This window comes from Oratosquilla oratoria, chromosome 9 (genome assembly GCF_046742065.1).
Source record: "Oratosquilla oratoria isolate Oo_2021 chromosome 9, ASM4674206v1, whole genome shotgun sequence".
In the NCBI taxonomy this organism is placed as follows: domain Eukaryota; kingdom Metazoa; phylum Arthropoda; class Malacostraca; order Stomatopoda; family Squillidae; genus Oratosquilla; species Oratosquilla oratoria.
The window spans coordinates 62,428,784-62,455,410 of NC_134785.1; the positions used below are offsets into that span (position 1 = coordinate 62,428,784).

Genomic DNA, 26,627 nt, shown 5'->3' on the forward strand with positions numbered 1-26,627 from the left:
ATATTACGTTTTTTCAACACCGAGGGGTGATTTTCCGGCGATCACCCCTCTTCTACTTTTAGCCAGAGATGTAGAGAGCAATGCTGGGCCCACCACAAAATACACATGCTCTAAACCCATTACTTCGAGCAGACAGACAAAGGGCTCAGTTCAGTGCAATATGTGCAAAAACTGGGCCCACCTCACTTGTACAACACTTGCTGACACAAACCAATACACAAACACTTGGACATGTTCTAACTGCCCTCCAGTAACCCCACTCCCACCTCCCCAACCACAGCCAGCACCCTTACCCACTCCCAATTTCCCTTTGCCCTTATCCCCAATCAGTACTCCCCTTCCTTTGTCCCCAATCTCTCCTTTCCCCCCTCTAACCCAGATCCTATACCTTCCCCATTAACACCCCAACCTCAACCCCAAACGGCAACATACAACACATACAGAACACACAACATCAACATATTACAACACAACATTGACGGTATTAACAAGAAAAAACATGAACTCGAACACTTTCTTAAACAACACAACATACACATTGCAATTATACAAGAAACAAAACTAAGACACTCACACAAAACACCATCATTTCATAATTACACCACCATCAGACAAGACCGGACCGACGGCAATGGCGGTGGACTCATCACCCTGATCCACCACTCCATCTGTTTTGTGGACACAAGTGCCACAACCAAAATTCTCCTCCCTACCACAGATAACACTACAGAAATCCACGTAAGAAAGAATTTCCCACAGACTCAGACTATACACCCTTCATAGACAGTCAGACAAAACACATAATACATAATCTCAAGCACTCATCCGCCTGTGGCCCTGATAACATAAGTAACATCCACCTAAAACACATTGGACCACAAGGTTTACATGCACTCACAAACATTGCAAACTACAGCTATTCACACACTATACCCTCATCTGGAAGCATGGTAAAATAATCACCATTCCAAAACAGAACAAAGACCCAACAATCCCAACATCGCACCACCCAATCACACTTCTCTGCACCCCCTCTTAAATCATTGAACGCCTAATACTTAAACTTGTCACACCACATATTCCCCTTGCTGACTCACAACACGGTTTTAGGCCACTACACTCCACACTCTTCTGATAAACCTCACACAAAGAATTTTAGATGGCATCAATTCAGATAGGCCCCACCACAGAACACTTCTTATAACATTAGGCATTAGTAAAGCTTTTGATGCTATCCCCCGCCACAACCTAACAAATAAAATACATAACACAGACATGCACAATAACACCAAAAGATGGCTGGCCAATTATCTGGCAGGTAGGAATGCTTACGTGTCATATAATGGCCAATCATCGCACATCAGAAACATTAAGAATGGAGTACCACAGGGCTCTGTTCTATCCCCCACGCTCTTTAATCTATACATGCATGACTTACCCACACCAGACACCTCAGAAATACAAATCTCTTCCTATGCAGACGACATAACAATCACATGCACACATTGTAACACAGACAAAGCTGCAGAAATAATCCAACCATGCCTTGATATACTCAACACATGGTTCATCACAAACAGACTCAAAATAGCTCCAACCAAATCTACAGCAACACTTCTCACCAACTGGACAAAAGAACACAAATACATACCTCATCTCTACATCAACAACACTAATACCACACACAAACACACCGAAAATTCTTGGTGTAACATACGATACATCATGTCTTTCAAACAACACATCACAAACATAAAAAAACAAATGCACACCTAGACTTAACGCACTTAAGTCAATCACTGGAACAACATTTGGACAAAACAAAGAAACTAATACAACAATATACAAACAATGCATACACTCGGTGATGAATTATGCGAGTCCTGCATGGGCTCCTAATCTCGGTGAGACACACCACAACACCCTTCAAATCATACAAAACAAAGCCCTAAAAACAATTACAGGCTGCACAAATACAACACCTACAGACCATTTACACCATGAAACAAAAGTCCTCAAAGTCAAGGACCACCTCGACATGAGAGGCACACAAACACTTGCTGCAGCCACCACAAACACATCACACCCGCTACACTACATAGTAGAACACCCACACACACCAAGAAACATTAAAACAACACCCAAAGACCTGTATCACTCACAGATACTCTCTTCTCTTCCTCCACAACCACCAAATACCAGCCTCTGGAAACATATTCATAATCATATCACTCACTGCTCCATTAACACACTGAAAGACAACACACTGCTGCATGCCAGACCCCCTGATATCCACCCTTCTGAATCCTCTCTCCCACGAAAGGACAGAGTCCACCTGGCCAGACTGCGGTGCGGCCACCACCCAGCTCTTCTAAGCTATCAGAAGAGGCTGGATGACCGCATTGTGAACAGCTGCCAGGATGTAACACTTCACCCCATACCATACAACACATAATGGAAGACTGCATTATACACAATCATGCACGCAAACAACACAACATACACTATAAAGGATTTGTGGGAAAACCCAGATTCGGCTGTGGCATTCCTTGGGGAGACTGGACTGCTCGGACAGACAGTCTAGGGAACAACAACAACAACAGGCCCACTTAAATGTAGGAACTTTCCAAGATCTCATGCAATTACAAAAAGAATGTATGTGGGTGGCTAATAAAAGTATATTACAAGGGAAAGTAGTGTATTCGATAAAGCACTACAAAATGCACATATATTTAAGTGAACTAGAAACTGCATTGTATGCAGGATGAGTTGGCAGGAAGCATACACGACCACATGGTTCCTTCACAAAATGGGCACATGGAAATGCAATCAATACAATAATTTTGATAAATTAGTACAAATCAATTTCATGGTATTTATATACAAAGGGGAAAGTATGTATTTCCCAATCTACTCGCAAGTACAATGCATAACAATCGTACAATGCCCCTAATGCACACACGTACACCACAAGAAGTGAAGGAGTAAAAGAACAAGAGTAAAGCAGTTGTTAGATCCCTTCCCGCAGGTAAGGGATATCCATACATACATACATGCATACACTAAAGGCTTTTTCCCCCTTACATGGGGGGTAGCCAAAAAGAAAAAGGCCTAGAAACCACTCCCACCCATTCCATTTCCTATATATTCCACCCTCCTCCCTCCCTCTTATCTTGGCACCTACTGGATGACGGGATAAGGGATATCCATGCGAGGTATTTAGATATGACCTTTTGTGACAAAGATAGGAAGCATAGGAATTGAGTGTGTCTCTTCACAGCAGGGATGGGCAATGTTAGAAATATGATTGAAGAGGACTTGCAGTATTGGATTTGAATTGGACAAATTTTTATTTACATGTACATATACCAAAGGCTTTTTCCCCTTTACAAGGGAGGTAGCTAAAATGCAGGAATAAAAACCACTCCCACCCATTCCATTCCCAACATACTCCACTCCCATCCACCCCCTTCCCTCCCACTTATCTTGGCACCTCCTGGATGACAGGTCATCCCTGCATCTCACCCACTGCCCTGGGTCAGAAGCAGTGTCGCAAGACGCAGCACATCCACAGCAAGGCTACTTCATTAAATCAGCAACCCACCCTCTTCGTCCCCTCGTGCTTAAAAGAAGATGGGGAGAAATCCCTTTGGGCTGTGTCAATTTATTTTTCACACATACTCCCTCATCCCCTATTCCCCACTCACTACCCCTCGCATCACAGCATCATCCATACACAACCATTCTCCATTCACTTCTGTCCTCTTCTGTCCTTCCTCAACGGACATTCCCCTTTCCCAGTGCTCCTTGTACTCCATCCATTTCATCCTAGGTTGCCCCCTCATGTTCACTCCGTCCACCACTGTCTTCCACACCTCTTTTACTAATCTTTCTTCACTCATTCTTTCCATGTTTCCAAACCATCCCAATACTCTTTCATCAACCCTATCTCCCAACTCCCTTTCACTACAGTTCTCCTCCTCACCTCATTTCTCACTCTATCCAGCCTAGTAACCCCTATCATACTTCTCAGGCACCTCATCTTGCATTCAAACTCCTCTCTCCCTCTCTTATATTCCATGTTTCTGCCCCATATAGTGCTGTCTGCACAATCACTCTGTATAATTTCCTCTTAGCATCCATTCCTAAATGTCTATTTCTCATTACACTTTTTTATCCCCCAAGGCATTTACTTCTCTTAATCTACATTCTACCTCCACTTCCACTCCTCCCTTTCCCACCACATTTACACCAAAGTATCTAAAACTATCTACTTTCTCCAGTCTCCCTTATCACTCTCTTCCAGTCTGCTGCCACTTTCTCCCCTTGTACATCTTGTCACCTTACTTTTACCCACATTTATCTTCAACTTCTTTCTTTTGCACTCCTTCCCAAACTCTCACTAACTTCCTCCATCCCTCCTCCTGCTTCTCTGATCCTGCTAGTGCAGTGTAGTCAGCAAATAACAACTGGCTTATCTCCCACTTTTCTCCATTTTCTTTAACTATCTCCAATCCCCTACCCACTACCCTTGCATTTATCTCTCGCACCACCCCATCCATGTATAAATTGAACAGCCAAGGTGACATAACACATCCCTTACAAAGTCCCACCTTTACCTCAAACCACTCAATCTCCATTTCTAATCCTAATACAAGCTCTACTACTCGGCTTTCCTCGTATACCATATATCTGCAATACCTCCCACAGTGCCTTCCTGTCTACCCTGTCATAAGCCTTTTCCAAATCCATAAAAGCCCCCCCCCCAAAAAAAAAAAATCCTTCCTAAATCTTTCTCGCATATGTCTTACGTAAAAAATTTGATCTACGGAACCCCTGCCTATCCTAAACCCAGTGTTCCTCACCAGTCTAGGCCTTATTAGTGTGACTTTTTTTTAATTTCTTCATCCAAATAGGTAAATGCCACTTACTGATCTTAGTAAGTTATAGGATTCTCCAACAATTTTGTTTTTGTTTCAGTTTGAGATAATTACTCCCAGATCTTTTTCAGATCCCATTTTCTTTACCTCCTTAATTCCAATTTTATATTGTCCTGATATTCTATTTTTACTTTTTCCGAACTCCATTATGCTACACTTCTTAATGTTGAAGTCCACTTCCCATTTCTGACTCCATTTCTAAACCTTGTTCAGGTCGCCCTGTAGTGATTCGCAATCAGTTTGATTTTTACTTAATTTAGTGTTGTGTGTGTGAAAGATTATTTTCTTGATTAATTGCAATTTTGACAGACTGCATTCATCTAATTGGTTTAAACTTGAAATTCACATAGGAGATGGATTTTTTTTTTATTATAGAAATGAATATACAGGATTATTTTCCACACATTTGTGCTCATTACAAAGAACAGTTCTCTGGATGATAGGTTTCTGGTTAGAGGCAGACAATATCATTCATTTCATGAGTTGGCTTTAGTCTTCTCTGCCTCCTGAAAATCTTGTCAGTGTGATAACCAAACTCTTGTATCATGTCATCAATCTTGGGAAACTGGGTCATGCCACACACACATTCCGTCATCTGCCAGCGAGACCTGCCCGAGTGCCAGCATTTCTAATGCTCTGCAAAAGTAAAATTTTATTTGATCAAATTCTTTTATACAGATACTGTGCACATTAATTTATTCACCTGTAGGGGTAACCTCCTACTGCTGAAGAGTAAAGGTAAAGTTGCAGATGTCAGCTACTCTTATAACTTGAATTGACATGAGACTTCAATTTCGTTTTTTCATTTTTTTTTTTTTTCTTAACTTTAGAATTTGGACAGTATGACTGTGTCCATCACGATCCCTCCCCCTACCTTTGGAGGGACCAATGACAGTTATCTGATTATGATGGTCCTGCAAGATGGAAAGCAGAGAAGCCATTTTATAAAACCTGTGAACCTCCTTGCCTCCATCAGGAAGTGCAGCCCTGAGGGGTCTGACACCATCTCTGGACTAGGCCCAAGATCTAACTTCAATCGTGATATATATGTATATATGATATGGTTTAACGTTACAAACTCCCCCCTATCAGAAGGCTAGGACGATGCCCCTCACAGAGGGCTTTGTAGAGTGGAATTTAATGAACCATGCACTTGGTTCAACTTCGCCGGTGACAGGATTCCAACCGCCATCCCTCGACCTTTGCTCCAAGTAATGAATCCTTTACCCGCTCAGCCCGCTTCAACTTCAATTGTATTTATTTCTTAAATTTTTACATAAGGAAAACTGACAACTGTTCCCAGAGAGATCTGTGGAGAGTCTTGAGGATTGTTGCCAGTTGTGCTGTGTGGGTTTCCAGTCGTTCCTACCTTGGGAAAGCCTTGTGTTCAGCTTGCTTGATCCTCTCTGTCAACAGGTCCTCGGTGTCTCCGGGGAGCACTGGCACCGCTTCCTGCACGATGATGGCACCACCATCTACCTCTTCCTGCAGGTGACAAATTTCAATCATTTGTTGCCTCAAATTTCTTTACAGTAGATCTCTCTAACTGGCTAATTTAGGAAAAAGGAATGGTTACATTCTCAGGTGTTCTTGTGTGAAAAAGTAGCTCAAGTTTTGATGTACAAATCTAGTATGATGGGGGTTTAATGAGAAGGCCCTCTTGCACAGCCATCCACCAATTTAGTTTATCTATTCTTAGTTTAGGGGATCTCAACCTTTTTCCTGTTACAAACCCTGATAGTCACAGACCATCAACCGGACATAATGTAGAAAGGTAATATATTAACTTGTTAGATATACAATGGATATCAAATGGTTCAAATTGTGATGACTTTATTCATCAGTTAATACTTAACAATAAAAAAATGTACAATGTTCTCTTTTTGTAAATTTAAATGTTTAAGTAATCTTTTGCTAGTCATCTAAGTACCTCAGGAAACAGTCCCACAAACTCTAGGTTGAAAACTCCTGCTCTAGTTTGTGAACAGACCAATTTAAAATCAGCAGAAAACTTACAGCAACAAAGTGAACAGAGCATCCAGATATCTTGACTTTTGCCTGTAGTGCTTGTCTCTGTGCATGCATCCCCTTGAAGGAGGGCAGCAGGGACGGGTGCACGTTTAGAAGACGGCCACGCCAAGAGTTGACGAAAGGTCCCGTGAGCACTCGCATGAAGCCTGCCAAACACACGATCTCCACCTCGAACTCCTTCAAGATGGCTTGCAATGCGGCCTCGAAGTCGCTACGCGTCTTGTAGTTTTTGTGAGGAACGACCTGCAAAATACATAGAAAAGGTAATTTGTGTTGTTGTAGCCTTGGAGGATGATTACAATAAGAGAAATAACCTGAGTGCAAACAGAGACAGGTGATGCAGTCGAATTGAAACACAGTTTGAAATGATCTCGTTTGAAATGCTGAGGCAGTACATCTAGAAGTTCAAACTGGACTTCAATGCAGCAACAGGTAGTCTGCCTTTGCTTTGTGCTGTGTCGCCTGTATCCCAGTTTGCGCTTAGGCTTAGGAGGTAGGTTTGGTGGTTTGTGTTAACCCCCCACTCTTTCTCTCTCCCCCCCTAACCACCAACACCCATCTCTCTCACCCCACTAACCACGCCAGGGGTTGGTGGTTAGGAGAGAGAGAGACGGGTGTGGGTGGTTAGGGGAGGGGGAGGGGAGAGAGACGGGTGTGGGTGGTTAGGGGGAGGGGAGAGAGAGAGAGACGGGTGTGGGTGGTTAGGGGGAGGGGAGAGAGAGAGAGACGGGCGTGGGTGGTTAGGGGAGGGGAGAGAGACGGGTGGTTGTGAGGTTAGTGTTAACCAACACCCACCTCTCACCCCCCCAACATCACCAGGGGTTGGTGGTAGAGGGTGTTTGGGAGTTAATCAACACCCATCTCTCCCCTTACCATGGAGTTGGTGGTTGGGGTGGTGGTGTTTGAGGGTTAATGTTAACCAACACCCATCCCTCTCCCCTCCCCCCAACCATCAACAACCCCAAGGGTTGGTGTTTAGTGCAAACAGGAGGCGTGGGGGTTGTAGGCTCAGGGACTGTTTACCCTGGTCTGAATCGCCGCATCCTGCGCCCGCTGAAGTCCTCGAACTCCGGCCACGTTGCTGATCACCACGGCGATCTGCGCAGCGCTGAGGCTGCTGCTCGCGTGGTCAATCAGAGCCTGAAGAAAGGGTGCAAACGTGTTGGAACAAGACTATAACTGTCATTACAACTAAGTTCTCTATCTCCCAGAACAATATTTGGTAATGCCTAAACCTTTCGAAATGCACCAAACAACTAAGGTTTTGTACTTCTTTTGGGATCTCGTGGAAATTACCTGAAGGTTGGTGCCGGACCCTGAGATAAGGACCCCGACTCTCCTCTTCTGCGGGAGGACTGGACCTCTGACGAGGAGAGGCTTCCTCCCAGTCTCCAGAACTTCGTCCAGACCGTCGATCTGCACTCTTGTCTTCCCTGGAAACAAGACAGATCTGGAATTCCAGTGCGTATACACGTCCCTTGTAGAGCACACACATTCGGCTCCACGGTTAGTGGCAATTATATGAAAAATAAAGTAATAAATAAATTAAATGTTACTTTTTTGAATATGATCCCTTCCTATTGCCAGTACATTTCTTTGCTTCAACGGTGACGTGCAATGTAGGTTCAATTGCAACAATACGAGACGTGTGTGTGTTCCCATCAGCTGAATAAAATTGTCTCGTGTTTGCTACAACTGTATACAAAACGTCCCAGTCTTAAAGAACGATTCGCTACCTCCCGTAACAACATAAGAACACTTTTGGGCGACCATTTGGTCTATAAATTACCTTCCGTCCATTGGACGAGTCTCCCGACGACCTTGGGCTCGTACTCGAGGATGAGCTTCTTCACGTCCTCGACCTTGTCCTTGGCCACGACGAGGACCAGCCCCAGGCCGCAGTTGAAGGTCCTCGACATCTCTGCCGTTGTCACTCCTGCAGAAGGAGGAGAGGGGGCTGGTTGACAACTATAGTCTTAGATAAAAGTATATACAGATTGACCTCATTAACGGACGTTAATTAGCTGTGTTTTTGGTGCTGTGCAATCACTATGCCACCCAAAAACCACTCCAAATCAACGGATTATTTACATCAACGGACACCGTTACCCCTCTTTTAGTCCGTTAATGAGAGGTCAATCTGTAGTCCGAAAGGAAAGGCTCGAAGTGTCTAAACATCGCGAGTTACCATAACAGGAGATCCAGGCGAAGACGGGGTGGAGTTCCCAGGACCGAGCGTCGAGGACGACCCCGAGACCCTCCGGCAGTACCCGCGGCAGGTTCTCGGTCAGGCCGCCTCCGGTGACGTGAACGGCGCCCTTGACCAGTCCGCTCGTCAGGGCCTTCAGGGTGCTCTGGACGTAGATCCTGGTCGGTGTCAGCAGCTCTTCGCCTGTGCAGAAGAGTCGAACGGTTTTAGATAATGTAGTTCAGGTCTGGAAGAACGGCAAAACTTTCTGGGGTGAATACAACTACATTCCAAGGTTTAAGGGCGAACTTCTGGTATGTTTCTATGTTAAAGTGGCCCGTGATCATAATTAATAAACAAAAATGGGGAATAATCCTTATCACACAGTATTACTGATAGATAGGTTGGGGGTGGGGGAATCAACGGTACCGATTCAAAATACTGCGTCAATGATATGAACACAAATCGTACAAGGGCAATTCAAAAGATGGTGCCGTGCTTTCTACCAGCCTAATGTTGAAAATATGCCCGATTAACAGTACAACATAAGAAAAGAAACTCGTATTCACAGGAAGTAGGTATATACGACACAAAGCCGCATACGTACTTTGAAATCGAGTTTGCACAAAGAACTCCGTCTTACCGAGTGGAGTTTTTGTGTTGAAGGGAGCAGGTCGAGTCAGATCAAGCCGACAAGTGTCGACGATCTTCCTGACGAGGCTGAAGCCGTTGCTGTGGAGCCCCGAAGACTCGAGACCGAGGAGGATGTCCCCCTCGACCATCTCCTGAGAGCGGGGCAACAGGTGAGCCCGGTCGACGGCGCCCACTGCGAAGCCGGCAAGGTCGTACTCGTCGGTGCCGTACATGCCCGGCATCTCGGCCGTTTCGCCTCCTGGTGGAGGAAAAAAATAAAAAAATAAAAAAATAAAAATAAAAATAAATAAATAAACAAAAAATAAATAGGAATAAAAAAAAAATAAACAAGGAGGCCGAGAACTTACAACAGGTGTGGAATTGACCCAGGTATAAAAAGATAAATTTAATCTAATTAAAATAAACTGGGACCATTGACTGTTACACACTTGTAGTGGTCCTGTAATGTAGACAGCATAGGGAATCGTCTTCCTGCAACCCATTTTCAAACCCCATCAACACCTCACCTCCATCTGGAGGTGCAACCCCCAGCGGCTGACACACTCTCCGGACTAACCCAAGATCGATCTCTATCAACATCAACTGCATTTCTTCCACCCTTTCACATATGAGGAGTCTAGAATAGAAAGGGGGCAAATGCCACGTTTGCTTGGTACGGAAATATGGTTCTTATAGCGTTAAATGTTAAGGGGCAAAATAGCTTACGCATGACGCAAGCATTTCCCCCTATCTATTCTGGACGCCTTTGTATGATAAGATGACGACTGACAGTTAGCTCAATCTCTTCTTCCTGTTTTCAGTTGGTGACAGAGTCCCACACAAATACAATACAAACACGAGTCCAGATTTTCTTTCCAGAGAGATTTATGGAAGAGCTTTAGGGCTTGTCAGTCACTATTAGGTTAGTTTCCATACATACATATACCAAGGGCTTTTTTCCCCCCTTACAAGGGAGATAACCAAAGTCAAAAGGCATAATTCCACTCCCACCTATTTCATCTCCACATACTCCACTCCCATCCACCACCCCTTCCTCCTGGCTCCTCCTGGATGACGGGTCATCCCTGCATCTTGCCCACTGCCCTTGGTTTCCAGTTGATGAAGATCGGGACAAAATTTATTATCATTAAAAACTACTAGAAAACGGTGTTAGTATTCAACACGTAAACAATTTTAAAAAGGAAAATGGATAGAAAAAATAACTAACAAGTAGACACGTTAACAAATGAAATAAAACAAAGAAAAATGTAAATACATAAATCAACGAATCTGTACTTACCTAAGAGTGCACAACCAGCCTTCTGACAGCCGCGGGCCACGCCCTCGACCACGCTAGCGGCCACGCCCACCTGGAGGCGTCCCGTGGCGAAGTAGTCGAGGAAGAAGAGGGGCTCGGCGCCGTGCGTGAGGACGTCGTTGACACACATGGCCACCAGGTCCTCGCCCACCGTCGAGGACACGCCGAAGCACTGTGCGATCTGCGTAGAGGGCGAGGTGTCAGTCAGAAGACCTACTCGTAGTCTAGAAAGATCGGGTAGCCTACCCTGGCGGAACATCATCATCATCATCGTCCCTCTCTCGTATGTTTACTTCTTACCAAGTTCTTCGTCCTGGATATCCCCTTACTCGTTCCCCAACACTTTCTTCTCCCCTCTGCAGTCATCGTTCTCCTATGTCGTCATCGTTCTCTGTCGTCATTGTTCTCCTCTCGTTCTCCTCTGTCGTCATCGTTCTCCTCTGTCGTCATCGTTCTCCTCTGTCGTCATCGTTCTCCTCTCGTTCTCCTCTGTCGTCATCGTTCTCCTCTCGTTCTCCTCTGTCGTCATCGTTCTCCTCTCGTTCTCCTCTGTCGTCATCGTTCTCCTCTCGTTCTCCTCTGTCGTCATCGTTCTCCTCTGTCGTCATCGTTCTCCTCTCGTTCTCCTCTGTCGTCATCGTTCTCCTCTGTCGTCATCATTCTCCTCTCGTTCTCCTCTGTCGTCATTGTTCTCCTCTCGTTCTCCTCTGTCGTCATCGTTCTCCTCTGTCGTCATCGTTCTCCTCTCGTTCTCCTCTGTCGTCATCGTTCTCCTCTCGTTCTCCTCTGTCGTCATCGTTCTCCTCTGTCGTCATCGTTCTCCTCTCGTTCTCCTCTGTCGTCACCGTTCTCCTCTGTCGTCACCGTTCTCCTCTGTCGTCACCGTTCTCCTCTGTCGTCACCGTTCTCCTCTGTCGTCACCGTTCTCCTGTGTCGTCGCCGTTCTCCTCTCGTTCTCCTCTGTCGTCACCGTTCTCCTCTCGTTCTCCTCTGTTGTTATCGTTCTCCTCTGTCGTCACCGTTCTCCTCTGTCGTCACCGTTCTCCTCTGTCGTCACCGTTCTCCTCTGTCGTCACCGTTCTCCTCTGTCGTCACCGTTCTCCTCTGTCGTCACCGTTCTCCTCTGTCGTCACCGTTCTCCTCTGTCGTCACCGTTCTCCTCTGTCGTCACCGTTCTCCTCTGTCGTCACCGTTCTCCTCTGTCGTCACCGTTCTCCTCTGTCGTCACCGTTCTCCTCTGTCGTCACCGTTCTCCTCTGTCGTCACCGTTCTCCTCTGTCGTCACCGTTCTCCTCTGTCGTCACCGTTCTCCTCTGTCGTCACCGTTCTCCTCTGTCGTCATCGTTCTCTTCTATCGTCATCGTTCTCCTCCTTTTCTTCTTCCTCCCTTCCGCATTTCCTCCCCAACATCCCTCTTCCAACTTTCTGTTCACGTTCATATTCGCGTCCACATTCACGTCCACGTTCATGTTCACGTTCATGTTCACGTTCATGTTCATGTTCATGTTCATGTTCACGTCCACGTTCATGTTCACGTTCATGTTCACGTCCACGTTCACGTCCACGTTCATGTTCACGTTCATGTCCACGTTCATGTTCACGTCCACGTTCATGTTCACGTCCACGTTCATGTTTACGTTCACCACGTTCACGTTCACCACATTCACGTCCACGTTCATGTTCACGTTCACCACGTTCATTTTCACGTTCACGTTCCTCCTTACCTTGAGCTTGGTGCCGACGCCATCGGCGCCAGCCACGAGGATGGCGTCCTTGGCGAAGGGCGTCTCCTTCAGGTCGAAGAGTCCTCCGAAGGAGCCGATGGACCCGAGGACTCCAGGACGGTGGGTGGCGGCTGTGACGCCCTTGATGGCTCTGACCAGAGCGTCGCCAGCGTCGATCGACACGCCGCTCGACCGGTAGGTCAGCTTCCCGGAGGACGTTGTCTTCCTGTAGGAGGGAGTCCCGAGGTCAAGACGTGTACGATAGTGAGGAGCTCACGCCAGGAGGCTCTTAGGGTTATCGTAATACGAGGCGAGATTGAAGCCCAACGCGGTCCGCCACAGTATGATTATAAACATACGAAAAATTGGTTAAAAAATTATGCATTATCAAATATCGATAAAATTAAATACGAATGGAATGAAAAAATAAAATGAAATAGAATATTAAATGCAATAGTAAAAGAAAAAGTATTGTGACAAAATGAATACATTAATGGATAAGCACCTACAACCCCAGGGTGAACACCTACAGCCCCAAGGTCAACACCTACAGCCCCAAGGTCAACACCTACAGCCCCAAGGTCAACACCTACAGCCCCAAGGTCAACACTTAAAGCCTCAGAGTCAACACCTACAGCACCGGGGTCAACACCTACAGCCCCAGGGTTAACACCTACAGCCCCAGGGTTAACACCTACAGTCCCAGGGTCAACATCTAAAGCCTCAGGGTCAACACCTATAGGGCCCAGGATCAACACCTACAGCCCCAAGGTCAACACCTACAGCCCCAAGGTCAACACCTACAGCCCCAAGGTCAACACCTACAGCCCCAAGGTCAACACCTACAGCCCCAAGGTCAACACCTACAGCCCCAAGGTCAACACCTACAGCCCCAAGGTCAACACCTACAGCCCCAAGGTCAACACCTACAGCCCCAAGGTCAACACCTACAGCCCCAAGGTCAACACCTACAGCCCCAAGGTCAACACCTACAGCCCCAAGGTCAACACCTACAGCCCCAAGGTCAACACCTACAGCCCCAAGGTCAACGCCTACAGCACCAAGGTCAACACCTACAGCCCCAAGGTCAACACCTACAGCCCCAAGGTCAACACCTACAGCCCCAAGGTTAACGCCTACAGCACCAAGGTCAGCGCCTACAGCTTCAAGGTCAACGCCTACAGTCCCAAGGTTAACGCCTACAGCCCCAAGGTTAACGCCTACAGCACCAAGGTCAGCGCCTATAGCCCCAAGGTCAGCGCCTATAGCCCCCAAGGTCAGTACCTATAGTTCCAAGGTCAGTACCTATAGCTCCAAGGCCAGCGTCTATAGCTCCAAGGCCAGCGTCTATAGCCCCAAGGCCAGCGTCTGTAGCCCCAAGGCCAGCGCCTATAGCCCCAAGGCCAGCGTCTATATCCCCAAGGTCAGCGCCTAAAGCCCCAAGGTCAACGTCTACAGCCCCAAGGCCAGCGCCTATAGCCCCAAGGCCAGCGCCTATAGTCCCAAGGTCAGTACCTAAAGCCCCAAGGTCAGCGCCTATATCTCCAAGGTCAGCGCCTACAGCACCAAGGTCAGCGCCTATAGCCCCAAGGTCAGCGCCTATAGCCCCCAAGGTCAGTACCTATAGTTCCAAGGTCAGTACCTATAGCTCCAAGGCCAGCGTCTATAGCTCCAAGGCCAGCGTCTATAGCCCCAAGGCCAGCGTCTGTAGCCCCAAGGCCAGCGCCTATAGCCCCAAGGTCAGCGCCTATATCGTCAAGGTCAGCGCCTATAGCTGCAAGGTCATCGCCTATAGCTCCAAGGTCAGCGCCTATAACTTCAAGGTCAGCGCCTATAACTTCAAGGTCAGCGCCTATAGCTCCAAGGTCAGCGCCTATAGCTCCAAGGTCAGTACCTATAGCTCCAAGGCCAGCGCCTATAGCCCCAAAGTCAGCGCCTATAGCCCCAAAGTCTGCGCCTATAGCCCCAAGGTCAGCGCCTATAGCCCCAAGGCCAGCGTCTATATCCCCAAGGTCAGCGCCTAAAGCCCCAAGGTCAACGTCTACAGCCCCAAGGCCTACTGTATAGCAGAAAGGTCAACACCTATAGCCCCAAGGTCAACACCTATAGCTCCAAGGTCAACACCTAAAGCCCCAAGGTCAACACCTAAAGCCCCAAGGTCAACTACAGCCACAAGGACAACTACAGCCACAAGGTCAACACCTATAGCCCCAAGGTCAACACCAGCCCTAGTGTCAACACCTATAGCTCCATGGTCAACATCTATAGCTGCAATGTCAACACCTACAGCCCCAGGGTCAACACCTACACCCCAGGGTCAACACCCACACCCTGTCAACACCTACACCCCAAGGTAATTACAGCCCAAAGTTCAACACTTACAGCGCCAAGGTCAACACACATAACCCCAAGGTCAACACCTATGACCTGATGGACCCTCTACACGTTTTATTTTTGGCTTAAAATGGACCACTTTATTCAAACAAAGACAGCACTCTGAGCTGACCAAAGCAGGCTTTCTTGTATTAATGGGGTTCTTTAAGAAAATTATTCTGGCAGACACCGGGGATCCTATTTAGCTCGGAGTTTGAAGGGGCAATGAAAAACGATTATTTCGTCTTGTTTTTATTGATGAAAATTGTCTATTGTGTGTCTTCCACAATACCGATTTTGTCAAAAATTTCTTAGTGTCACAATCAAAATCCCTCCCACTAACCCTACAGAGAGGTTGACCCAAGGCGGGGCAAGCAGAGGTTTGACTTGATAAATGTAGGTCCTTGGAGCTTTTGTTTTTACATTATAATGTGATATAATTAATTGCAGAATCATAACGCGAAAACGTTAAAAGAAAAAAAAAAAAAAAGACGAGAGGAACCAATACGGACGTCAAAGTTAAAAAAAAATATTAATCTTTCAGTGACGCAATTTACGAGTTTTCTTCTGGTAGCAAGACCAGCGATAGACGTGGTTCGGGTTGCAGTTCTACGAGGAGGACGTCAGATAGAACCATCTCCCCCCGGTGTTCATTTATCAAACCCTGTCAGTACCCTCACTATCAGGAGATGCAACCCTGAGGGCCTGACACTCGATCCATGATCTCAATTTTTCTATTTCTTTCTCCTTTTTCACATAAGGGGACCTGAGAACTGGCAATTGCCCCCCCTCCCCGTAGGCCCCCAGCCTCGCAGCAGGAAGATCCAAGGACCATTGCCAGCTGTTGTGGGGCTGCGGGTTTCAATTCTAAACGGGGTTTCGTCCGGACGAGAGGAACTTAAGGAAAGAGGCCACTTCCCTCACCTACATAAAATCTCCCGGGTTTAACCAGAAGAAAACGAGTAAAGTGCGTCACTAATGAAACGGTGAAACAACTTCTCAGGTTATCCATATACTACAGTAGTTCGGTGTCGAAAGAAGTGTTTACTGGAGTCCGCGTTTACTTCCACCAGTCACCGAGTGATTTTATTCAATCAAGATGAATATTTGTACTCTCAAAGTGCTATGCCTATCTAATGGAAGCAGTGACCTACACAGCTTAATTCACACAAGACAAAGAAAAACGTAATATATATATATATTATATATATATATATATATATATATATATATATATATATATATATATATATATATTAGCATATCACTATAGAAATACAGATTAGGAAAAATAACTAATTTGTAAATGTAAAAAACTTCAGAAATATAAAACTATATTCAGAACAACAAACACACATTTACACAAAAAAATAGTTCGTCTGAAGAGAGCTAGTCTTTTACTACAATCCTTCCCTTACCTCATCTCCCCTTCCCCTTCTTTCCCCTCCACTCCCTTTCCTTTCCTTTCCCATTTAGGCCTCGCTTTCCTCCCCCAACCGACGCCTTTAACGCCCCTAATTATACCCCCGCACGCACCTAATGATTCCTTTCCTCGCAATGTCCCTCCTGAAGAAGGCGCCATCGAACTTGATCTTGTCTGCTGCAGCGGTGGCCAGACGCGCTGCCTCCTCCAGGGACGGTTCCAGGACGCTGACGGCGAGGACCCGCCCGCCGGAGGTCACGACGACGCTATCGTTAGGGTCCTGGCGTCGGGTACCTGCGTGGTATATCCGGTGGTTGGGGAGGGACGTCACTTCGCTCAGACCTGCAGCAGGAAGAAAAGGGAGGTTATTCATGTCTATGGGCCGATTGTAGGTAGAACACAATCATAACAATCATCTTGGAAATACCTTCACCTTCACAATCGTCACCGTCAGTCACAATCATCATAGTTCACAATCATCACAGTTAGTTCACAGTCATCAGAGCCAGTCACAATCATTACAGCCAGTCACAATCATTACAGCCAGTCACAATCACCACAGCCAGTCACAATCACCACAGCCAGTCACAATCACCACAGCCAGTCACAATCACCACAGCCAGTCACAATCACCACAGCCAGTCACAATCACCACAGCCAGTCACAATCATCACTACAACCATCTCACCTACAACAATCTTCACAACCACACCAACCACAACAACTACCACAACCACCACAACCATCATAATCACAACCACAAGAGCCTCACCAGCCACCACAATCACAACAATCCTCAGAACCACAAATTCCACCACAACCATAATCACAACCACATTAGCCACAACCGCAACTACAACCATCATAATCACAACCACCGCAATTACAGTAGCCGCCACAACTACAACAGTCACCCCAACCACAGCAACCACCACGACTACAGGAGCCGCCACAACCACAGCAGCCGCCACAACCACAGCAGCCGCCACAACCACAGCAGCCGCCACAACCACAGCAGCCGCCACAACCACAGCAGCCGCCACAACCACAGCCGCCACAACCACAGCCGCCACAGCCACAGCCACCACAGCCACAGCCACCACAGCCACAGCAGCCGCCACAACCACAGCAGCCGCCACAACCACAGCAACCACCACAATCACAGCACCCGCCACGACTACAGCAGCCGCCACAACCACAGCAGCCGCCACAAACATAACAGCCACCTCAACCACAACAGTCACTACAACCACAGCAGCCACCACAACCACAGCATTCCTAATCACTCCACATCTACAACCACAACAACCCTAATCACTCTCACGGCAACCACAAACGGACACTACCACAAATGCCAGCAACCACCACCACCTCTCCCACCCACTCACCTGAGATGGCCTTGCCCTTGGGGTAGGATCCCGGGTAGCCCCCGCTGACCACGCAGACAGCGACGCACGTCTTGTCGCTGTCGAAGACCACGTCAGTCTCCGCCAAGCGACCCTCTACACAAGCCTGAGAAAAATACAGTATCTTTACACACCTCCTATACAAATAAGCAAACAATAATATAAATAAAAACAGGCAATATTATCTACATACTGAGAAGTTCTTCCCCCTAACAAGGAAGGTAGCCAAGTCAAAGGCACGTACCTACTCCCACCCATTCCCTTCCCTTCCACTACCCTTTCCTTCCTCTCATCTTGGCTACTCATGGATGACGGGTCATCCCTGCATCCCGCCCACCGCCCTGGGTCAGAAGCACTGCAACAAGACACAGTATATCCATAGCCAGGGCGCTTCATTTAATCAGCGACTCTCCATCTCCGTCCCCTTAGGTAGAAAAAGAGAAGACGGATAGAAATCCCTTAGAATTTATTGCCCAGTCAAGAAGTTATGGGATGACAAAACAAGGACACCTTAAGCGATGGAAAAAGAAAAGAAAATCCTGAACAAGTTTGACCTGGTAGTGATCACATCCTGAGAACAGCGTTCACTTCCAGGAGCAAAAGTAATTCTTACCTCGACTGTTCAGAGCTCCCTCATTCAGTCTGGCATACGGAGGTTCCCTCAGTCCGGCACACGTATGCTCCCCCGGTCCGGCATACGGCGGCTCTCCGGTCCGGCATACGAGGCTCCCCCAGTCCGATATACGGAGGCTCCCTCAGTCCGATATACGGAGGCTCCCCCGGTCCGGCATACGGCGGCTCTCCGGTCCGGTACACGGAGGATCCCTCAATCTGGTACACAGAGGTTCCCTCAGTCCGGTATACTGAGCCCCCTTCGAGTCCGGTATACCGAGCCCCCCCTCAGTCCGGTATACCGAGCCCTCTTTCCATTACGGTATACGGAGGTTTTATCAGTCCGGTATATTGAGTCCCCCTCATTCCTGTTTATGGAGGTTCCCTCCCCCTGACACAGCTACCTTCCCCCTGTCCTTTGTGGTTCTTCTCGTACTTACCTCGACAACGTGGAGGAAGTCTGTCCGGAGGAGCGGGAGTATGACTTGCGTCTCCGGGTCGCCGAAGCGGCAGTTGAACTCGAGGACCCGGAATCCGTTCTTCGTCATGATGATTCCGGCGTAGAGCACACCTACCGGAGGGAGAGGAGGTGGTGATCATGTCATGGGTTGTGGCGAACTGAAACGGGTGCTGCTTAACACAGAGATTTGGGTGACCGGAGACGTGGTCTGAAGCTTACGGCTTGGGAAGATTAGAGATTGGTTTGTGTTAAGGATATCAAGGGTTGGATTGGGGGTATTAAGGGTTGAATTGAAGATATTTAGAGTTGGATTGGGGACAAGGGTTGGACTGGGGACATTAAGGGTTGGATTGGGGACATTAAGGGTTGGATTGGGGACATTAAGGGTTGGATTGGGGACATTAAGGGTTGGATTGGGGACATTAAGGGTTGGATTGGGGACATTAAGGGTTGGATTGGGGACATTAAGGGTTGGATTGGGGACATTAAGGGTTGAATTGAAGATATTTAGAGTTGTATTGGGGACAAGGGTTGGGTTGTGTTGGGTTTGGTTGGATATATTAGGGATTGGATTGGGCTGGGTTGGACTGGTTTGGATCAAGTATCAGGTTGGGTTGGGTTGGGCAGACTTAAGATACAGCGGACTTGCAATTGAACGAACTAGAAATTGGGATGCGGAGCGGGGGCTGAGGCGGGGTTTGTGGGGTCTAGAAGCTGGGTTTAGTCTGGAAACTGTTCAACTGGTGTCTGCTCGGCCAGCCAATCTAGGGAACAACAACGAATACTGGAGTTACAGAACGAGACCTTTTACTTGCCTACAAACGGGTGACCTTCCTTCCGGAGACCATCTACAGCCCTCTGGAGGACCTTCTCCTTGACCTCAACGAGGTCCTTGGGCGTGACGAGGGGGCAGGGGGCGAAGGCGCCCATGCCGCCCGTGTTAGGGCCCTCGTCGCCGTCCCGAAGGCGTTTGTGGTCCTGAGCGGGGGGCATCACGGCTACGGACATCCCGTCAGTAAAACACAGCACCTGGAGGAGTCAAAAGGCGATATAAACAGAGTTATAATTTACATTTCTTTTTGTTAACACACGGGGATTTTATTCAGCTCACCCAGGAACCCCGGGCGTGAACGGGCCGAAGTTATATCTATGAATTAATTTGTGATTATATCATACTTGATGCATTTCAATTTGGGATCATATTTGATACATTTTATATTAGGTAATAGAGTAGTTTCTCCAGATGAGGGCCAAATCTGGGATATATGGCATATAAATTCGTACATTTCAATATCAACCGTAGTGACGTCATCTACATATTTTATTCTGGTTAATTCTAGATTCTATTATTTAGCTGAGTGGGAAGATTCAACTCTATGTAACTCTATATTACGGGTCTCTCACCCTCCTATTCGAGGATTCGAGTCCCGCACTTCTTTGCAATTCCTAGCAGTGGCTGTGACTTACTCTAACAGTGCCTACAACACACAGGGCAAAGGTGACTACTTCCGTCGCAACTACGCGTCTCCTGGCGTATACTCCTCACCGCCTTCATTTACAGTCGCTCGTTCGCTCGCGTCAGCCACCTACCGAAGCCTCGTCAGCCAGCCACCTACCGAAGCCTCGTCAGCCAGCCACCTACCGAAGCCTCGTCAGCCAGCCACCTACCGAAGCCTCGTCAGCCAGCCACCTACCGAAGCCTCGTCAGCCAGCCACCTACCGAAGCCTCGTCAGCCAGCCACCCACCGAAGCCTCGTCAGCCAGCCACCTACCGAAGCCTCGTCAGCCAGCCACCTACCGAAGCCTCGTCAGCCAGCCACCTACCGAAGCCTCGTCAGCCAGCCACCTACCGAAGCCTCGTCAGCCAGCCACCTACCGAAGCCTCGTCAGCCAGCCACCTACCGAAGCCTCGTCAGCCAGCCACCTACCGAAGCCTCGTCAGCCAGCCACCTACCGAAGCCTCGTCAGCCAGCCACCTACCGAAGCCTCGTCAGCCAGCCACCTACCGAAGCCTCGTCAGCCAGCCACTTACCGAAGCCTCTTCACCCAGGAGGCGTTCCTCGACGAGGATGACATCGGCGGCGGCACCGAAGGAGGCGGCGACCTCGTCCACGGCCTTCAGCGCCTCGTCCTTCGTCTCCGTCACGATGACCCCTTTACCCGCCGCCAATCCCGACGCCTTGATGACGTAACCCGTCCACTCAGAGCTGAAAAATACAGATACAAATAAATGGAAAGATAAAAAAAAAAATAATAATAATCTGTGAATAGATTAGTTGAAGAAAAAATGGGTAAGATGGGAACGAGTTTGTAATGGCGATTAAGAAAAGGCGACAGGTAGTAAATAGTGGAGAGAGGTGATGATACGGCAAAGCATGACTAGAGGTGGCGAGGGGGTTCCATCCATTAGAATCGCCAATTACGATCCCTGCCAGGGGATGTCCATGGCACAATCAGACGACCCAAACCGTGGCCAGGGGTGGGAAGAAGAGGAGGAGAAAGAAGAAGAGGAGGGAGGGGAGGAGGGAGGGGAGGAGGGAGAGGAGGAGGGAGAGGAGGAGGGAGAGGAGGAGGGAGAGGAGGAGGGAGAGGAGGAGGGGGAGAGGAGGAGGGAGAGGAGGATGAAGAGGAAAAAGAGGAGGAAAAAGAGGAGGAAGAAGAGGAGGAAGGTGAGGAGGAAGGTGAGGAGGAAGAAGGAGGAAGGAGAGGAGGAAGAAGAGGAGGAAGGTGAGGAGGAAGGTGAGGAGGAAGAGGAGGAAGAGGAAGAGGAAGAAGAAGAGGAAGAAGAGGAAGAAGAGGAAGAGGAGGAAGAGTAAAAGGAAGAAGAGTAAGAGGAAGAAGAAAAGGAGGAAGAAGAAAAGGAGGAACAAGAAAAAATACATATTTGAATCTGGGAAGGCTGTGTAGGAGAAAGGCGTTACTTTGATTCCACTCACTTCTGGATGAACTCCTTGGCCTCGCTGGCGCCCTGGAAGGACCTGTAGTCCCCCGTGGGGATCCCGTGCCGCTTCATGAAGTCCTTCGACCAAGACTTGCTCGACTCGATCTTCGCGGCCGCCTGGCTCGGCCCGAACGTCTGCAGAACGACGGCGAAGTTCAAGGTTAAAGTCGAGGTAGCAAGTATAGAGTAGGAGGAGAGGGGGAGGGGGGGCGAGTGGAGAGTGAGAGGAGAGGGGGCAAGTGGAGGGTGGGAGGAGATGGGGCGAGTGGATGGTGAGATGAGATGGGGCGAGTGGATAGTGAGAGGAGAGGGGAAGAGTGGAGGGGAAGAGTGGAGGGGGAGAGTGGAGGGGGAGAGTGGAGGGGGAGAGTGGAGGGGGAGAGTGGAGGGGGAGAGTGGAGGGGGAGAGTGGAGGGGGAGAGTGGAGGGGGAGAGGAGAGGGGACGAGTGGAGGGTGAGAGGAGATGGGGCGAGTGGAGGGTGAGAGGAGAGGGGCCGAGTGGAGGGTGAGAGGAGAGGGGGAGAGTGGAGGGTGAGAGGAGATGGGGCGAGTGGAGGGTGAGAGGAGAGGGGGCGAGTGGAGTATGAGAGGAGAGGGGGCAAGTGGAGGGCGAGAAGAGGGGGGGCAAGTGGAGGGCGAGAAGAGAGGGGGCAAGTGGAGGGCGAGTGGAGGGTGAGAGGAGAGGGGGCGAGTGGAGGGTGAGATGAGAGGGGGCAAGTGGAGGGTGAGATGAGAGGGGGCAAGTGGAGGGGGGGAGGAGAAGGGGGGCGAGTGGAGGGTGAGACGAGAGGGGGCAAGTGGAGGGCGAGAAGAGAGGGGGCAAGTGGAGGGCGAGTGGAGGGTGAGAGGAGAGGGGACGAGTGGAGGGTGAGAGGAGAGGGGACGAGTGGAGGGTGAGAGGAGAGGGGACGAGTGGAGGGTGAGAGGAGAGGGGACGAGTGGAGGGTGAGAGGAGAGGGGACGAGTGGAGGGTGAGAGGAGAGGGGACGAGTGGAGGGTGAGAGGAGATGGGGCGAGTGGAGGGTGAGAGGAGATGGGGCGAGTGGAGGGTGAGAGGAGAGGGGGAGAGTGGAGGGTGAGAGGAGAGGGGGAGAGTGGAGGGGGAGAGTGAAGGGGAGAGAGGAGGGGAGAGTGGAGGGGGAGAGTGGAGGGGGAGAGTGGAGGTGGAGGGTGAGAGGAGAGGGGGAGAGTGGAGGGTGAGAGGAGAGGGTGAGAGGAGAGGGGGAGAGGAGAGGGGGAGAGTAGAGGGGGAGAGTGGAGGGCGAGAGGAGAGGGGGCGAGTGGAGGGTGAGAGGAGAGGGGGAGAGTGGAGGGGGAGAGTGGAGGGTGAGAGGAGAGGGGGAGAGAGGAGGGGGAGAGAGGAGAGGGGGAGAGTAGAGGGGGAGAGTGGAGGGCGAGAGGAGAGGGGGCGAGTGGAGGGTGAGATGAGAAGGGGCAAGTGAAGGGTGAGATGAGAGGGGGCGAATGGAGGGTGAGATGAGAGGGGGCGAGTGGAGGGCGAGATGAGAGGGAGGCGAGTGGAGGGTGAGATGAGAAGGGGTAAGTGGAGGGTGAGCTGAGAGGGGGCGAGTGGAGTGTGAGATGAGAAGGGGCGAGTGGAGTGTGAGATGAGAAGGGGCAAGTGGAGGGTGAGGGGAGAGGGGGCAAGTGGAGTGTGAGATGAGAGGGGGCAAGTGGAGTGTGAGATGAGAGGGGGCAAGTGGAGTGTGAGTTGAGAGGGGGCGAGTGGAGGGTGAGAGGAGATGGGGCGAGTGGAGGGTGAGAGGAGAGGGGACGAGGAGAGGGGACGAGGAGAGGGGACGAGGAGAGGGGACGAGGAGAGGGGACGAGTGGAGGGTGAGAGGAGAGGGGACGAGTGGAGGGTGAGAGGAGAGGGGACGAGTGGAGGGTGAGAGGAGAGGGGACGAGTGGAGGGTGAGAGGAGAGGGGACGAGTGGAGGGTGAGAGGAGAGGGGACGAGGAGAGGGGACGAGGAGAGGGGACGAGTGGAGGGTGAGAGGAGATGGGGCGAGTGGAGGGTGAGAGGAGATGGGGCGAGTGGAGGGTGAGAGGAGAGGGGACGAGTGGAGGGTGAGTGGAGATAGGGCGAGTGGAGGGTGAGAGGAGATGGGGCGAGTGGAGGGTGAGAGGAGAGGGGACGAGTGGAGGGTGAGAGGAGATGGGGCGAGTGGAGGGTGAGAGGAGAGGGGGAGAGTGGAGGGTGAGATGAGAGGGGGAGTGTGGAGGCGAGAGGAGAGGGGGCGAGAGGAGAGGGGGCAAGAGGAGAGGGGGCGAGAGGAGAGGGGGCGAGAGGAGAGGGGGCGAGAGGAGAGGGGGCGAGAGGAGAGGGGGCGAGAGAGGAGAGGGGGCGAGAGGAGAGGGGGCGAGAGGAGAGGGGGAGGAGTGAGGGGGCGAGAGGAGAGGGGGAGGAGTGAGGGGGCGAGAGGAGAGGGGGCGAGAGGAGAGGAGGCGAGAGGAGAGGGGACGAGTGGAGGGTGAGAGGAGAGGGGGAGAGTGGAGGGTGAGAGGAGAGGGGGAGAGTGGAGGGCGTGAGGAGAGGGGGCGAGTGGAGGGTGAGATGAGAAGGGGCGAGTGGAGGGCGAGATGAGAGGGAGGCGAGTGGAGGGTGAGATGAGAAGGGGCAAGTGGAGGGTGAGCTGAGAGGGGGCGAGTGGAGGGTGAGATGAGAAGGGGCAAGTGGAGGGTGAGCTGAGAGGGGGCGAGTGGAGTGTGAGATGAGAAGGGGCAAGTGGAGGGTGAGGGGAGAGGGGGCAAGTGGAGGGTGAAATAAGAGGGGGCGAGTGGAGGGTGAGAGGAGAGGGGGCGAGTGGAGGGTGAGAGGAGAGGGGGCGAGTGGAGGGTGAGATGAGAGGGGGCAAGTGGAGGGTGAGGGGAGAGGGCAAGTGGAGGGTGAGATGAGAGGGGGTAAGTGGAGGGTGAGATGAGAGGGGGCAAGTGGAGGGTGAGATGAGAGGGGGCAAGTGGAGTGTGAAGGGAGAGGAACAAATGGAGGGCGAAGGGAGAGGGACAAATGGAGGACGTGGAGGGTTTTGAAGTGGGCAGTGAGAAACTTTCAGAATTCATAATTTAGGAAAAAAAAATGTATAAACATAGAAACAATATACCAAACTATGTAATCATTATAAATTTCAAGTCCTTTCGTGCCGAAGACTTTCTCCAAAATTTCTTGTACAATTAAACCTGACTAACGAGCCAAACTGTGTGTCAATGGCCTGATGACCACAAGACCTTGATCCCGGAAGGAATTCTTACCCTCATGTTCTTCTCACGGGATTCTAAACCGGGGACTATTACGTGTATCTACAGCATTCGAACTCTACTATTCGAGTTGTACTTACGGGGACGCCGCCCTTGCGGAGGGAATTGGTCAGTCCGTCGTCCAGTGGGTCCTCAGGGCCGACCACCACCATAGAAACTTTCTTCCCCCGGCAGAAGTTGAGGATTTCCTGAAGAAGGGAAGGGTATATGCTCTTGAAGACTGTGTTCTTGGATACAACGAGGCAGAGACCCGACCGACTGCAGGTGCTGGATCAAAAGATTCCCCTCCCACCCTCCCAGTGGGGTCCGGGGTGCTCCGCCGTCACTCACACAAAAGGGGCACAAGTCTCACACAAGAAAGGCAAAGGTCTTACAGTAAGGGTACAAATCTTGCATAATTAAAAAAAAAAAAAGACGAAATAACGGTGTCGAGATTGCTTGGAAAACAAAAAGTACAAATAACTGAGGCCAAACAAATCAAACGTTTTCAGCGGGAGGGAACATTAAGAAAAAAAAAAAAAAAAAAAAAAATTCAAAGTTCGTGGGTGGGCAACACGTCGTTCTGAGTTCGAGTGTCTCTTACCTCGTGGTTCTTAACGTTGAGAGCGACGTTCGTGGCGATCTCGCTGGTTCCGGCGTTTCCGGGGCTGACGTAGATCGTCCCGGTGTTCTGGGAGGCTTTGAGGGCCACGGCGAGGGCGTGCTCACGCCCGCCCCCGCCCAGGACAAGCACGTGGCGTGCCATGACGTCACAAGACGCCACACCCGGTCGTTGGGGGGTGCAAACTGAAAAGAACGAAAAGGGGCGAGGTCAGGAGGGAGTCTACACCCAGAGGCGCTTAGCTAAACTTTGGTAGGGACGAAACCGTCACTCTTGCTCCCTCTGCAGGAAGGGTCGCGTTCTTTCCTAACAATGCCCCCCCCCCCCAGGTAGGGCGGAGGGGGGAAGAACAGGGTGCCGAGAGGGTGTAGGGGTTGTGGGGTGCCGGGGAAAGGGCGACGGAGTGGCGACGTGTGTGCGCGCGCGTGTGTACGTGTGTGTGTACGTGTGTGTACGTGAGTGTGTGTACGTGTGTGTGTACGTGTGTGTGTGTACGTGAGTGTACGTGTGTGTGTGTACGTATGTGTACGTGTGTGTACATGTGTGTGTGTGTACGTGTGTATGTGTACGTGTGTGTACATGTGTGTGTGTGTGTGTGTGTGTGAGTGTGTACGTGTGTGTGCGAGTGTATGTGTGTGTATGTGTGTGTGTGTATGTGTGCATGTATGTGTAGCATGTGTGTACGTGTGTGTGTGTACGTGTGTGTGTGTGTGTACGT

General features: G+C 49.8%; 1 protein-coding gene across 1 annotated transcript in view; it reads right to left on the bottom strand.

The window, feature by feature from the left end:
* Positions 1-2,681: 2,681 nt before the first annotated feature.
* Positions 2,682-26,627, bottom strand: part of Gart (trifunctional purine biosynthetic protein adenosine-3 Gart) — a 28,939-nt gene continuing 4,993 nt past the window's right edge. The window contains exons 2-19 of the mRNA XM_076190684.1: positions 25,892-26,094; positions 25,389-25,496; positions 22,045-22,184; positions 21,141-21,315; positions 19,924-20,137; positions 19,089-19,219; positions 18,019-18,142; positions 16,744-16,972; positions 12,835-13,060; positions 11,093-11,291; positions 9,803-10,051; positions 9,160-9,363; positions 8,761-8,907; positions 8,268-8,404; positions 7,995-8,111; positions 6,957-7,214; positions 6,310-6,425; positions 2,682-5,576 (exon numbers count right to left, since the gene is read on the bottom strand). Coding sequence (XP_076046799.1) covers positions 5,492-5,576; positions 6,310-6,425; positions 6,957-7,214; positions 7,995-8,111; positions 8,268-8,404; positions 8,761-8,907; positions 9,160-9,363; positions 9,803-10,051; positions 11,093-11,291; positions 12,835-13,060; positions 16,744-16,972; positions 18,019-18,142; positions 19,089-19,219; positions 19,924-20,137; positions 21,141-21,315; positions 22,045-22,184; positions 25,389-25,496; positions 25,892-26,053 — 3,021 coding nt within the window. The 5' untranslated portion in view covers positions 26,054-26,094 and the 3' untranslated portion in view covers positions 2,682-5,491. The remainder of the gene's footprint in view (positions 5,577-6,309; positions 6,426-6,956; positions 7,215-7,994; positions 8,112-8,267; positions 8,405-8,760; positions 8,908-9,159; positions 9,364-9,802; positions 10,052-11,092; positions 11,292-12,834; positions 13,061-16,743; positions 16,973-18,018; positions 18,143-19,088; positions 19,220-19,923; positions 20,138-21,140; positions 21,316-22,044; positions 22,185-25,388; positions 25,497-25,891; positions 26,095-26,627) is intronic.